At 38.9% G+C, this 15107-nt stretch overlaps 1 protein-coding gene across 11 annotated transcripts in view; it reads right to left on the reverse strand.

The window, feature by feature from the left end:
* Positions 1-596: 596 nt before the first annotated feature.
* Positions 597-15107, reverse strand: part of FGF13 (fibroblast growth factor 13) — a 488610-nt gene continuing 474099 nt past the window's right edge. For all 11 annotated transcript variants that reach the window (XM_070606356.1, XM_070606364.1, XM_070606354.1 and 8 more), the window contains 2 exons: positions 3296-3494; positions 597-1995 (listed from right to left, as the gene is read on the reverse strand). In XM_070606356.1, coding sequence (XP_070462457.1) covers positions 1859-1995; positions 3296-3494 — 336 coding nt within the window. In that variant the 3' untranslated portion in view covers positions 597-1858. The remainder of the gene's footprint in view (positions 1996-3295; positions 3495-15107) is intronic.

Below are 15107 nucleotides of genomic sequence, written 5' to 3' on the forward strand. Positions count from 1 at the left end.
AATCTGGTCCAAACACCTTAGGAATGGGTAGCCTCCCCTCCATGCAAAAGCATGTTGCTTGGGGCTCCCGTAACTTTATCTGATGGATGCCCTGAGAAGCACCAGTCCATTGTGTTTTACCTGTTCCTCCACTCTTACCTTCATACATCGACTATTCTTGAAGCATGCATTGCCAGGCAATGGCAGCTTTCGGGAGCTAGTGAAAAGTCACTGACGTTAAAAATGTTTACATTTTCATTCAGCTCTTGGAGGTAGAAAGGACTTTAGATATTTAGCCCTGTCTCTTTCCTCTACCGAAAGAAATGAGCAACAGACAGGGGAAATGACAGTGTGAATGGCAGAGAGAATACTAGAAATAGGGCTCGTTTCTGCAATTCCATCACTGAATGGGGATGAGAATTTTTCTGCCCCAATATGAAGTCCAAGTACAATAATTAGTACAATAACCACACTTCAAAGAGTGTTCATGTTAATATGAATGTCTAGACTGTAGATGACCTGAGTGTAGTGACCTGATGCACGTAATTCAATGTTTAACTCCCGTTTCTATGACAGTTAATGGCACATAAAAGACACTGAATAAATACTTTGAAGGATTTTTCGTTGAATGAATATAAAGAGTTTATTCGGTGCGTATTTGGGTATACAACAACAAATATTAAACAACTTTTTTTTTAACTTTTTTGTGCACAGGACAGAAAACTGCCTGTACATGCTATGTCCACTTTTGGAACACAGATTTTAACAATTATTAATGCACAAAATCTTACACATCATGCAACTCTATGCCAAGATTCCAACTTTCTTCCATGCAACAGATATAAAGATCTAAATGGAAACCTAGCTAAGTCTTAAACACTTTTCCAGAAGCAAGTATAAGTATATGTTGTTTAGGGGTAACCGGTCTGAACATTTCCTTGTACACAATATTCACGTGCCAAATACAACAACAGGAGGACTCATACATATACAGATAAGACATTTCTTATTTAACAACACAAAAGACAACATCACAGTTCCACAGTTCCTGTCTTTACACAAGAAGCCACAACAATAGTTTAACATGATAACACAAATGGAATTAAGAGAAATCTACACTTGAGGATAATCTTTTTTTTAAAGTAAATATTTACTGACGGGTTGACAAAACAACTCAATTTCTACGCACAAAGTACAGCACAAGAACTTGACCAGAATACTACAAATCTAAAAAAAACTGGTAAAATCACAAGAACACTGTTACCTTGAGCCTGAGATGCCAATTCAGATTCAACCCTGAATTTGGTTGATTTGGATTAAGTGACGCAGAGTCAATAGAACCATTGAATTTCATAAATCATAAAGTTGCACTATACCAAAGTAAATAATACATTTGAATCAAGCGTAGATAGAAAACATTAAGCCAAGAAAACAACACAGTTCACATAATTTTGTTTGCCCCTACAAAACATTTAAGCAGTTAATTTTATTTTGTTATGTTTTTCGTTTTTGAATAGCAATTGTGGTCTTTTAAATTTTCTTGGTTGGAGAACAAATTTTTATCAGCATTAGTGCTGTGAAATATTTTTGGTTTGTCATCCCCAAAGTATAGGTGAGATCATGAGAAAATTGGGCAGTCCTTCTCCCAGATTTAGTTCACTGATAATGCCTGGCATTCTTTTGCACAAGCTCTATCTAAGTTATGGGGCTTGAGTACGGATGATAAGAAGGTTTAACGGCAGACAGAATAGTGAATTCTGCCTGTTTGTTGGTAAACGTCATTGACAAATTTGAACTTTTGGGTGAAGGACTGCTAGAAGAATTCAACAGCACCTGGAGGTAAGGTTCTGTTACAGAGCCCTTGTTTTGCCCTCACTGGCTACGTTGATTCATTGTGGCTCATGGATTTGCCTCCATTCAGCACACCGGAGACACTTCTGCTCTTGGTTGGGGTCCCGCTTCCAGATCGGGAGAACTCCGTGAGATCGTGCAGCGACGGCTCCTTGTACATGGCCACTGAAAAGCACAGACAGATGGTGTAAAAGGCCTTCATATGCACACACCACACTGGCCCTAAACTTTTCTTCTGATTACTAGGCTTCCATGCTTTAAGCCAAACATGAAAAATGCTGCTTTCAAGGACTCAGTAGAGAGTGGACTGAATCTAAGCAAAATCTAGCCTTGGTGCAGTAGCGTGTAAAGAGTTCTAATGCCAATTTCCATCACTTATGGTTATATATATGAGAGCATTAATGAGAAATGCATTTAATAAAGCTCTTAGAAGTTTAAATATGATGTACAGTATGCTGTGCAAGCCAAATATTAAAATTTAAACATTTGAAAATACTGATTTCTATCATACTTTAAAATGAAACTCTCCAAGAGTCTGAGTATTAGCACAATTCTTAATGCAATAAATGCAAATTTCGTTACTGTTGTGCTGTAAATAACAGTACTAGCTTACACTCATGGAACATTTATACTGTGCTATATACTCTTCTAAGTGCTTCACACGCATTATTTCAATTAATCCACATACGCGTCCTCTGACGGAGGAACTCATACCCATATTTCACAGGTGAGCATCTTGAGGCACACACAGATCAATAACCTGCCCAAGACCATCCGGTTAGTAAAGGGTGAAGTTGGGATTTGAATCCAAGGAGTCTGGCTCCAGAAAATATGCTATTAAGCAGTGCACTGTTGATTTGATAGGGCAGTCTGCCCCTACTCTAAACCCTTCTTCTAGCCCCCGGTCGGTAACCTCTTAAAGGTCTTGCTCGGCTTTGCCCGTATTTTCTATCCCTTCTCCACCATGTCTTACTACTTCTAACATCCCTATCTTCTGCAGCCCATTCCTATCCCTCATCCTTTCTAATTTGCTACTGATCGGCTAATAATGACTGGAAAACAAAACAGTGAATGAAAACTGTTGGGAAAATATTGTTGGGCCTTAGAGAGGGCCTAAAGAGCTTTCTAGTAAGTGTTAAATGTGGACACGTTTTAGCAACTGTGTTTCCGCCCAGGGACCATTTCAGCATAATGTGGGGTTTTTGGCTGTCCTGAGTTAGCAATTAAGCTACTTTCACATAAGTAAGGTGTTGCTCTATCACGATGTACTATGGAAAAATTAAAATCGGGAGATTAGATACTATTGTCAATGCTTTAATGTTTTTAAGTGTGGTAAAATGTTACTAAATTTTTGTATAAATGCTTTAATGTGGTAGAATGATGCTCCACTTTCAAAAGTGTGATAAAGGATTAATTGAAAGACTGATACTCATTTAATCCACAGCTCCTATAAGATCACGTTTACCTTTCAGTGGTTTGGGCAGAAAGTGGGCTGCAGGCTTGTTCTTCTTCACATGATTTCCTTTCATGATCTCTCCTTCTTTGTTCAGACCCAGATACCACCCTCGGCCTGACTGCTGCTGACGGTATATCATCGATGAATATGTCACGTAATAATTTTCAAACACTGATTCTTTGAATTTGCACTCAGGTGTGAAATGTTCCTACAAGAAAAGTAAATAAACCAAAGTTCAATATTTCTAACTATGAATTTCATTGAGAACCATGTGGTATCGCCCTTCAGGCATTTAGGACATACTTCGTTAAAGCGTGTATCACCGGTGTTCTATTTTAATAGCATAAACTGCTATCATTGGAAACCAATACTATATATAACATTTCACATGATACTTTAGAAAAAGCCCTAAGTACAAGTGCTACTGATCAATAATGAGCTCTCTTTGTAATAAGGTAATGGAGAAATTAGAACCAGCCACATAAGTGTAGTGTATTGGACAAATACAGGAACCAAAGATCGAAAAGACAAGCATAAAGCAATCACATGAAGCTTTGTGCTCTTTCAGATTAAATATGAGAAAATAAACATTTGGTCCTTGCACTTAATTTTCATAGATTCTGCCATTACTATATACTATAATCTTCAATTGCCCAAGGCTGAAATCTTCGTTACAATGTTATAATGCTGGCTGCCTATATTTCTAAAGGGATGCCACAAAGAAAGGCTACCTTTTACTTTTAGGTAAACCAAATTGATTTTTTTTAGATATTGGACCTTGACTTAAAAAAGAAAAAAATTCCCTCCTCACCCCCATCCTTGCCTTACAGTAACAGTTACAGCAAATCAATATAGAAGCAAAGGATTTACAGTAATTCTACAAGCAGACACGAGAGAGAGTAGCTGGGGAGACTTTGAACCCTGCAATGTGATTTCCTGCCACATATTTGGCTATGTTTTCTTTGGACTTGCCCATATAAACGAAGGGTTCCTGACCCAACAGACTGTCTCAGAAGAAAACAAAAAGAAAGCCTTCTTTCAAGTTTTCTATATGCGTGTGTATGCAATAAATAGCTATTAAAAATGGTCATTTGTAAGTAAAATGAAATGAATAGCAGATTTTAATCTCTGAGTAATCCATAGAGTAGCAGAGGATTCACTTGGAGTCGAAGATAATGAGAAAAATGTGAACTGAGCTACATGTGACAGTGGCACCAAGGAAGCCATTAGTGTTTTGCTAATTTGCTGAGACATTATCAGGAATAACCTTTGATAAAACCCTAAACAATACTTTGTAAAATTATTGCACACTTTCTGGACACCGGGCTTCTCTGAACAGTGCCTCCATGGTCCTATCTTCCTTCATTTTCATATTAGGTATCATTCTGAGTAATGTACTACACCATCTGACCAACAGGATCTGAAATGCGCTGAGAGAGTCACTTCAGCAAAGAGGGACAGAATCCTCAAAAGAGGCAGCCTTTCTCTGAAAGTTACACAATTGAACAATTTTCTTCTCTTTTTTCTTGGCATCCACGAAATTCTGTTTCACTCAGTGATCTCACTGATTCCCCTCATCTGGCCTCCAGCGCGCACAGACTGTAGTCATCTTTGGGGGTCATCTCAGCCTAGGGGCACACTTCACAGATCCTCAGAAGATTCACACCAATTCAATCTACTCAAGAAGAAATGTACTTCTAAGGCAACTATCACATGGTAGGAACCAAAGCGTTCTACTTATGGGCTGTGAAAACTCCTCTTTGTAGGATTCTTTACATAGGGAAAGCCAAGGTATGCCTATAAAGAAATTTGACTAAAGGTCTCCACATTTCCTCTAGTGATGAGGACAATTGCGTAGAATGGTGCTGAAATTCTTTGGGAATTAAATCACCATTTGGAAAAAAGAACCTCATTCTTGGAGAGTGGATTTTATTTTCATGAAGAGTCAGAAACCATCTGAAAATAAATATGGTGAATAACATATATGATCAAGGCGAGCGATACTGTTTAGCCACATAAACATACCGTATGACTGACTACAAAACCAAGAGATGGGATCACTCTGTGCTCTAAGGCAGGTCCCCCAAAAGGGCTGCATTTCACTTCTTGTGTGACAGCAGCATTCATTCATTCATTCTTTTATACACATTTTCTGACAGTCCAGTATACGCCCCGGTGGTAGTAAAAATTCATAGGTAAATAAGATGTGGCTTTGGAAAGCTTACCATGTATTTGCAGAAGTCAGACATGTTCCTAAATGACCTGGACATATGTGTGCTGCCATTAAGTACAGAGAGGGAGGCATAAAGGAGGTGTTGTATGAGAACAGAGGAAGCCTGACTTAATTCGGATTGGGGGACTGGGGAGGGGTGGGCTTCACAGGGAGGGTGTTATTTGAGCTGAGCCTTAAAAGATGGGTAGGAATTCAAAACAGAAAAGGGGGAAGAAAAATATTCAAAGCATAGAGCCCCAGTTCCTCTCACCTTCACTTCTGTGTCCCGTCTTAGGAATTAGAGTCCACCATCCTGTCAACTGCTCACACTTAAAACAGGGGGCCTTGAAGCTCATCCACATGCTCTCCAGTCCATGACCTTTCCCTTCCATTCCCATTGCCACTGCTCTCGTTTGCACCCTTCTTACCTCTCCACTGGCCTGCTGTAATAACCTCTTGACTGCTCTCTCCTCTTCTGCTAGCAGATTTCCCTCCTAAAACAAACTTCTCTTCCTCAGGAACTTTTGATGGTTTTGCCTTTTGCTTACAGTCAAAACAACAACTTGATGTGGCATTTAAAATTCTCCACAATTTAGTCACTGCCGGGCCTTCTGTCTCATCTTCTAGCACAGAATCATGTGTGCCTCTGCACCTTTACAGATGCCATTAATGTCCTTTGTTTAGGATATCATTCTTATCTCTCTCTACCTACTGGCTGTGCTCTCATCCCTCAAGGTCTAGCTCCCATATGACTGCCTCTGGAATCATATATGATCTCTCCCAGTCAGAAGTGATTACATCCGTATTTGTGCTCCTGGAAACTTCATCTACATCTCTAGCTTGGCCCTGTGACTCAAGAGTGTGCTTGATTGGCTCCAGATGGCAGGAGACTTGTCTTATTTCTGAATTCACTTTTCACCCTCATAAATAACTTGTCATATTGCCTAGCACACAGTAGACCACTCGATTATTGTTCATAGGATTTGGATTTCAGAGGTTCAGATTTAAGTATTGGAAATTCCAGGATTCATAAGTATCAACTAATAAAGTCTTCAGGGAATTTCCTTAATACGATATAAGGAAATCAGTTGTATGTAGAAGGAAGCTGTCACCGCATGGGCAGATCCTGCATGCGTGATTTAGCATCTGTTAAGAATAACAGATACTACACAGATACTGGCACCTACGACATTAGGAGGAAAAACTTGGTAATTGTTACAACTATTGGAAAATGGCAAGGAAGGACTCAATGAACTGCATGCTCTGTCACATCCTGGCAATTTCTTAGTCATCACCACTAAATTTGGACTCAAAAACCCAGTAGAGAGGAAGGAAAACGAGGCCAAAAAAAGAATATTGAAGCAACTAAAGGAGTGTTCTGTTCTCTGTGTGTGACACTGTCATTTTATCCAGTGTTGGAATGAGTAGGCAGAAGAGGCTTGATTTTTATCAAATGTGGAAAAATGCGAACATCCCACCCAACATGGGAAGGGCCACCAAAGGGAAGAGGGGTGCAGTTGCATCTCTCTCTGTCTCAGCAGTGATTCATACAAATAATAGAAATTGATCTGACCTTAACCAGGGAAGCCCTATTCAGAGGATAGCAGGTTGACATATGGTGAGGAATCAATCTCCTTTCATTGACCTGGAGACAATTATTAGCGCTCTTGAAAAACGTACCATAGTGGCCTTGACACACAGTAGGTGCTAAATAGAAGCAGGAGTCACTGTGCTTTGTATTTAATATGCATTAGATAAATACCTGCTAACATAATAAATGAATGAATGAATTAAAAAGATGTGAAGCATTCCCTGCACAGTCACTAAGGAATTACTTGGCATGACTACAAAAGAAAAGGTCCTTTATATCTTCTAACCTTTTGTGCATTGATTTCTCTTCAAAGTTGTTTACCTCTCTTGCATATCTACATTTTTTTTCAGAGGAATAACGTCTTTCTAGTTCATGAAATAATCAACCTGTCTCTAAAATCTCTCTTCTATATCATTATCTCTATTCCCCTTAAAGTTCAAGGTTAGTTTTTTCGCAGTGAATATTGAACCTTTTTATCTAAGGAATCCATACCAGTTAGTTATAATGATCATATTTTGGGTAAGGAATGAAGAATACACATTTGCAGAACAAGCAGATCCAGGAGCAAAATCTAATACCCCTTTTTACCAATTTACTCACTATTAGGAGGGAAATGGTTCTTTGGAGGTTGAAATATCACTGACAAGAAGAAAACATTTGAAACCCTCAATATCAGGTCAATAGAACATATTGGAGAATGCTTACAGTCACAAATGGTAATGGTCTGCTACCCTTATCAAGGCATATTAGACCTCCACGCAGACTTTGAGAGGCAAGTGAAGAAGGCATTAATGCAATCAGTAATGTTGATTATATGCAACTAACTCCCAGATCCAATGGTGTGCCAGAAAACATTTTTGTTACAGAACAAAAGGCTTTGGACTCGTGTAATCTGCTATTCTCTATTAGGGTCAAAAGAAGCAACAGTGCCCTGGGTTGCCCCTGGCACCGAGGGCAAAGTATGGAGAGGGTGCAATACCTCTCTGGCCCCCTGGAGCTGGAGCCAGGTCAGAAAGGGCATGGGCTGTGATGGTGGCTTCCCTGAAGGGAACCGAGTGAGGGCAACGTCCCTCAGCAGGTGAGGTGCAGCTACATCCTCAGTAGCCATAACCAAAAAGGTGAGAGCTAAAAAATGTCTGTACATTATTTGTCATCTCAGTGCTCTAAACACATCTATGATACCAAAATACACACATCATGACTAAATGCCTTCCTGATTAAAAGAAGTAACTTGGCAAACATAGGCTTTAAGAGCAGATTTTTATACTGCTATTTTATACATTCTCTTTTCCCCCTGCTTTTGTATTTTCAGCTATGGTACCACTGATAGGGTGGCAGTGTTTCATTTGCATCTGTATCTCAGGAAGATGGGAAGTTTTGAGGATTGCCACGTATATTGTAAATGCTTCCTTTTAACACATTTCTCTCAAAAGAAGTATTTTTTAAATGGACTGCACTGATTCCCTTGGATCTTGAGAGAGCATCAGAGTCTATTGAGGTTGTCCATACATAAAATGGCAACACTAAGCCCGTTGACTGTTGACCAAAGCCTGTGACAACAGTATGGCACATTAAATATAACCTTTCCCATCTGTATATGCTATGCCAAGTGCACACATCCGTTGACATTTCTCAATGCATTTCATTGTATTCCCCCATAAAGTCTTGTAAAGTAGGCATCAGAGAACACAGAAACAAAAACAGTTTATAGATATATGAGTGGGCATTTAAAGAAACTCTAAACATTGAACCTAGTAAAACATGACTTCCTCTTTTCAGTAGGTTCTATAAACATATCATAACTAATCTCTCTCTCTCTTTAACCCTCTCACTTTCTTTTCTTATACCTCCTCTCTTCTGGCCACATTTTCAGTAGCTAGATGATCCAATTAATTTAACAATTACTACCAATAGCAAGGGCTCGCTCTTCTAATTTTGAGCCATGTTCTGATGACAATTCATTTTCTAGACTTAAAGTTAGCAGGTGATTTAAGCTGGTCTGACTTGTGTGCATCAATTATTCCTCAGCCTAATGGAAAAATACACAGATTAAAATTAGATTTTCAACTTTGTTGAAAAACAAAAAAATAGAATTTTAAAGTATAAGTCATACCCATGGGGTGACAACGTAACTACCTATACTTTCTATATAGGCTTCCCCTCTATCAGTGATTTCAAAATTCAGGATTAATAATTATATTCAGGACTTTGATGTTCTCTCCCAGGGTATATCTGACGTGAATGAACTTCATTATTACTAAGATCAAAGCACAAGAAGGGAGAGGTTGGAGGAGAGGGAATCAATACTCATCCAGCGCACTGTAGCTAAGCAAAATGATTAATTCATGATAAACAGACTATTGTTTGTTCACTCAAATATCCTCTAGACTGTGAGATACCTGAGGGCAGCTCCTAGCATAGGCTGGCTTAAAGTCAATGATCAACACACATTTGATGAAATAAATGAAAGATGGAATACCATATGCAGAGAACTTGGAAGTTCCTTTGTACAGATCCAAAAAAGGGTTCAATGTGGCACTAAATGAAGAGAGGGCTGGAGTAGAGACTGACAAGTCAGAACTTGCCTGTGAGAGCAGAGAGAGTAGGTGATAGAAAGAGGAAAGCAGCCTACAGAGAAATTCAATTTAAAAAACTGGAGAGGGAGGGAGAGAGGAAAGGGAGAGGGAGGGGGAGAGGGAGGAAGAGAAGAGAGAACAATAAAGAAAAACAATGCTTAAGCTGCAAGAATAAAGAGATTTCCTGTTAATCAAGATATAGGCATTAAACGTCCACTCTTGGTCTTTGGGTCTGCAAATAGCTAAGCATTTCCATTAAATTCTATTAGCTTGATTTTTGTAAAATGGGAGGAAAAAACCCTACCAGTCCTGCTGACCTTACTGGATTGTTGTACAAGGATCCAATGAGATGATGTATGTGAAAGAAGTTCTGAAAATTGTGAAGCTCCATAAATATGAAATGTGGGATTAATTCCGATAATACAAGCCCAGGAAACCAGGGAAAAATAAATAAATTTTGTTTTCTTTTCAAGGTTCTTTTTCACTGTGGAATCAATTTACAAAGAAAGAGTCTGCCTATATGTGTTTTATTAACATGGAAGATATAAATTCTGGCCAAAATTAGGGCTGCACATGAATGACACTTTGTATTTTGTGGTCTCCTCCACGCTTGGTTCCCAGAAAACTGTTTTGCTCCCTTTCATTTCTCATTTCTGTCTGCAGTTGGCTGAAAAGGCTGCAGTGCCGCAAGCCACAGCATCGAAGAAATGCAGTACTTACGTACGGGCTTCACAAAATCCCCCACAACAAAATGACTCAAAAGAACACATGATAATTAGCAACCATTGGTAAAGGAACACAAATTATAATTAAGAATATGCACATGGACTAATTTCCCTCCCATGGTTACAATGAAATTTCTTCATAGCATTTTTATATTCCAAGATATTTAATAGATATTTTAATTTACCTTATGTTGACCCCATAAAATATGCTAGAACAGTATTGCTTTTTCTCCTCAATTATTCACAAACAAAAATGAAAAAATACATTAAGGACTCTGTCAACCAATGGCCTGTTTAAAGCAGAACTGGGATGCAGATATGACCATATTCCAGCCCCAGAGTTTGTTTAGTCTTTTGTATTGGCTTGTTCTGGATTTTCATATATTTCTGTAAAGTGGTCTCATGCAATGGATTACTCAAGCTGTCAAATTTTACAAAGCAATTTGTTTTATAAAACACATTGAAATAAGCTAGAAAAAAAGCAGGAGACAAAACAAAAAATAATGCATCCCTTACAGTGCCTAAGAGGAGTTATTTTTGTCATGATATTAAAATTACACGATCTAAAGGCCTCTCTCAGCTCCAAACCTGGTCAGCAAAGACATTTCGAAATGGAAGTAACTTGCTGAGATTTGTGACACAGGAGAGGGATGGGCCACAGGTCTCCAAGGCTAACTGGCCCAAGACGGTGTTAGCCTGACCCAAAGCTTGCAGAAGGAGATAAACTGTTGAGGCAATCCAATTAAGCAGTAGTAGACACACTTCATTTACATAAGATACGTTGCAGAGAGACTGTGACCATTACATTATTCATTAAATCTTACTACATTAAATCTCATTTTTTAACAAAAATCTGTGGAAAATTACTTCTTTTTGAAGTGAGGAACACTTCTCTGAAGTGAATAACTCCCTAAAACTTTTTTGTCTATTATGTATCTTAGCTCTGGATGTTGGCTTTCTTATAGCCAGGCTGACCTATGTGTCTTGAAATGGGAATCAAATAGCAGATATGATTTCTAAAAATAAACTTTCCTGGCTTTTTACTGGTTACTGGAATTAATTTGTGCCCACTGGATAAATATTCTCTGTTACTACTAGGATGTTTTCTAATTTGTGGCAGTATTCTTCTCTGTAATAACTTCAGAGTGGGATCTAAATCCATCTGCAAGAGAATGGCTTTGGAAGTATTTGTAGGCAGCGAGAGAATAAGCGTAGTAGGTTCTATCTTTTTAAATAGCTGTTGCAAGCTCCTGTCTGAAAATTCAAAGGCTGGGAACTCTGAAAACTTTTCAAAGAGATCCGACAAACTGTCACACAAAGGAGAAAGGTTCTTTCCTCGAAGATCAACTGAAAAAACTGGCAAGGCAGGGGGCCTATTAAAAATAAAATCATACCAAGGTGGGTTGCATAGCATGTTCTAGTACTTCGGGCAGTTTGAGGATCATAATTTTGTGTTGGATAGCGGTTGTGTTAAATTTGATAGGGCCTGTCTCTGTAAAAGAGAGTCACTTACAATAACCATGAGTCCACTCCTTCAAAGACTTTCCAAGGAAACTTCTTATCTTTTCTCTTGAACAGGTAGGAAAGCAACGCTAGACAACAGCGACTGCTCAAATGGAAGTCGCTAATGTGTGCTTTCCACTGCAAACCATAAAACCTGGAATCACAGGGCAAGGTGCAAAGGCCTCATCTATAAACCAAGAATGAGAAAGGTGTTGCAGAGGGGTATTGGACTGCCGCATCACATTACACCTGCAAATTACTTCTGAGGATAGGAAGTTGTAAAGAGAGTAATCTTTCCACAAAAAGAGTGCATTTCTACCCTCATTTGCCCCTTTAACGTAGCTAATGAGACAATGTTAGCAACAGTCACTTACCACAAGTCTAAATGGGGGAAGTCGATTCATTAAGACTCAAATGGAAGAATTCATTTTAAACTATTACTTAGTGAGAGCCTACTGCATGCCAAGCACTGTGGGAGGCCCCTTGGCATATACAATGATCTGATTCAATTTTGACAGCAGCTCTCAGTAGTAAGTTCAGAGTGGATCTACATCCCTCTGGCCTGAGAGAGGAGTCCTCCCACCTTACAAGTGAGAAAACCACAGGAAAGAAACCTTTAACAAGTCATTTCTTTATAAACTCAATTGCAAGTGTGCCTTTTCATCCAAATGGTAGTCACTGTGGGTCAACAGCTGTGATGTCAACTCTCTTCTAAATGTCCAGTTCCAACATTTGCTGAAGGTTTGGCCCCTCCTCCTATTTGAGTGCCCTGCCTCTTGGAATACTGAAGGGCTCTGTTCAAATCTGCCTCTTCCACCTTCCAGATTTCTGACTTTGGGCAACGTACCTGTGTTCTTGCATCTGTAAGAGGAGAACAGCACCATGTGCCTCCTAGGGAAGATTGCAGAGGGCATGGAACGCAGCTAGCACAGGTGTAAGTGCTCATTGACTATGGCATCCCTTCCCTCGCCTTAACTCCCAGTTTGTGAGATCTATAAGAAAGTGCAGCATCTCCCACCCCACTCCCAACTTGAAACTTGTATCAAAACTAGTGGTTGTTGATGGAAACAAATGGAGAAGAGAAGCATCTTTCCATTTCTGAGAGGGGTTCCTGTTACATATGAAATGTATGTGTGAGAATTGCTTTCAGCAGTGATTCCTTTTCAAGGGTAACAATACATGAGCTTTTAATTTGGGGCTTAAAATACCCTAAGATTCTAAAATCTGAATTACTATAATGTGTATTAGTGAACCCACAAGATATTAAAGAGATTTGCAAAATAATCCAGTATTAATGGGCCAAATGATATTTACATGTCTCAGTTTAATTACTATGCCACAAAAAGTACAACACTATTATCTCACTTCTTTTGTTCTAAATGACTGTTTTGCTAGTTCGACTTTCATAATGTAGGTTACTAATAACAACAATAATGAAACATCTAATAGAACCTTTCGTTTAAGCAGTGCCTACTTTTAAAGTTTTCTACAATTGCTTAAACAGTTATAGCATTCAAGTGACAGATAAGGGACAGTTTAATAATGATGATGATCACAAAGGTAATGATTATAATGATTTTGGTAGACCTGTTTTTTCCTCTTTAGAGAGCTTTTTTTTTCACAGTTGAAGAAATGGAGCAAAAGATGCTAATACACTGGACCTGGCTTTTACACTTTCTGCTGGAGAATGAATTCAGAACAGGGAAGCAGCTCCTTCTAGAGGAAGCTGGAATCAGTTTAAGGTAGCTGGTGCTGACATGTGAGAGGCCCCTATTTTAAGGCAACCTGATCTCTAAGACACTTCCTAACTGGTCCTGGGTTGCAGAAGGAAGGAAGGGCTTCAACATTGAGTACAAGCCAAGCTCACCAGCTCCCGGCCTGCTGCTTTCTCTACCATGCCAGGCAGCCCTCCGTTTATCTCACATAAACATGTTACTTTAACCTTCTCCTACATCATGCCATGAAAAGTTCATTCTTCTACTGCAAAATGTTCACGGCTGAATTTTAGCACATTTGGGTTTTTTTTCCTTTCTAGTGAAATTCTCTCTACTCTAGAAGTTTTTAAAGGGTGATCCAGAGCACATTTACTGAAACTAGGCTTCTGCCTTTTTAGGTACAGATGTGGGTAGCAGGTAAGGAGAAATATAAATCAACCCAAACAGACTCGCGTGTGTATGTGTGCCTGTCTGCTCAAGACAGAGAGAGACAGAGGGACAGAGGGATGGCAGGAGGGGGGTACAAAGAGATAAAGGAAGACAAGAGGAAGTGAAAACAGAGAAAGTAAATGTGATGATTTGTTTTTCCCAATTTCATAATCCTGGGGCCTTTGAGGAACGCCTACCATCCCACTGTCCCCGTGGCCAAGGGTTTAATGGGGAAGGTAAAAAACTAAGTCTGCCTCTCTCATCTGTTGGAGAAAATTTCTATTTCCTGTCCAAACTCCCAGTTGTGCTCAGAGCTCAGGGTAAAATCTGAGAGGCCGCCCAGCGCAGGTAACGTTTTTCTGTACATTAGTATTTATGGAGGAGCCTGACAGACAGAGGAGTAAACCTTCCTGGAGATTTTCCTTAGCGTAATGCACATCTATCTCTGAAGGAAAAAAAAAGAAATCCAGGTCTCATGAGAAACTCAGGATCAGTGCAAAGAAGTCCTGTGAAAGTTCATTAAAATAAGACACTTTGAAATACGAAGGTTGCTATCGTAAAGTGAATTATATTTTCATAAGAGAAATGTAATGCTTAGATGTCGCAGTAAACAAGACAATGGTTCTCTATTTAGACCAAACTGCCCCCACCTGTGATGTCGTTTATTATCATCATCACCTTATATTATGGTTATGTAGAAACCACCGCAGTGAAGCCTGAATTCTAAAAATGCAGTGCTTTATAGGTGTGTTGAGATCAAGTATCCAGCTACAATTCCTAAATGAGCTTTCAATAGCTTAGTTTAAATTAAATTTGGTTTGTTCTGTATTTCCCAAAATACTGCAACAATTTTAAATTAATTTTTTAAAAAGGGTTTTGATGACATTAAATTTTGAAATAGGCAAATTACAGTTATCAAAATACGCAATTTAAATTTTCACATATTTGTTACCTAAGTATTACCATAGTTGAAAACACAATGCAAGAATATAATATAAACTGGGACTATATGAAAATGATTAATACTTCAGAAGCTTTGCACAACCATGACCTATTTGGAATAATTTCCA

This window comes from Equus przewalskii, chromosome X (assembly GCF_037783145.1).
Source record: "Equus przewalskii isolate Varuska chromosome X, EquPr2, whole genome shotgun sequence".
In the NCBI taxonomy this organism is placed as follows: Eukaryota; Metazoa; Chordata; class Mammalia; order Perissodactyla; family Equidae; genus Equus; species Equus przewalskii.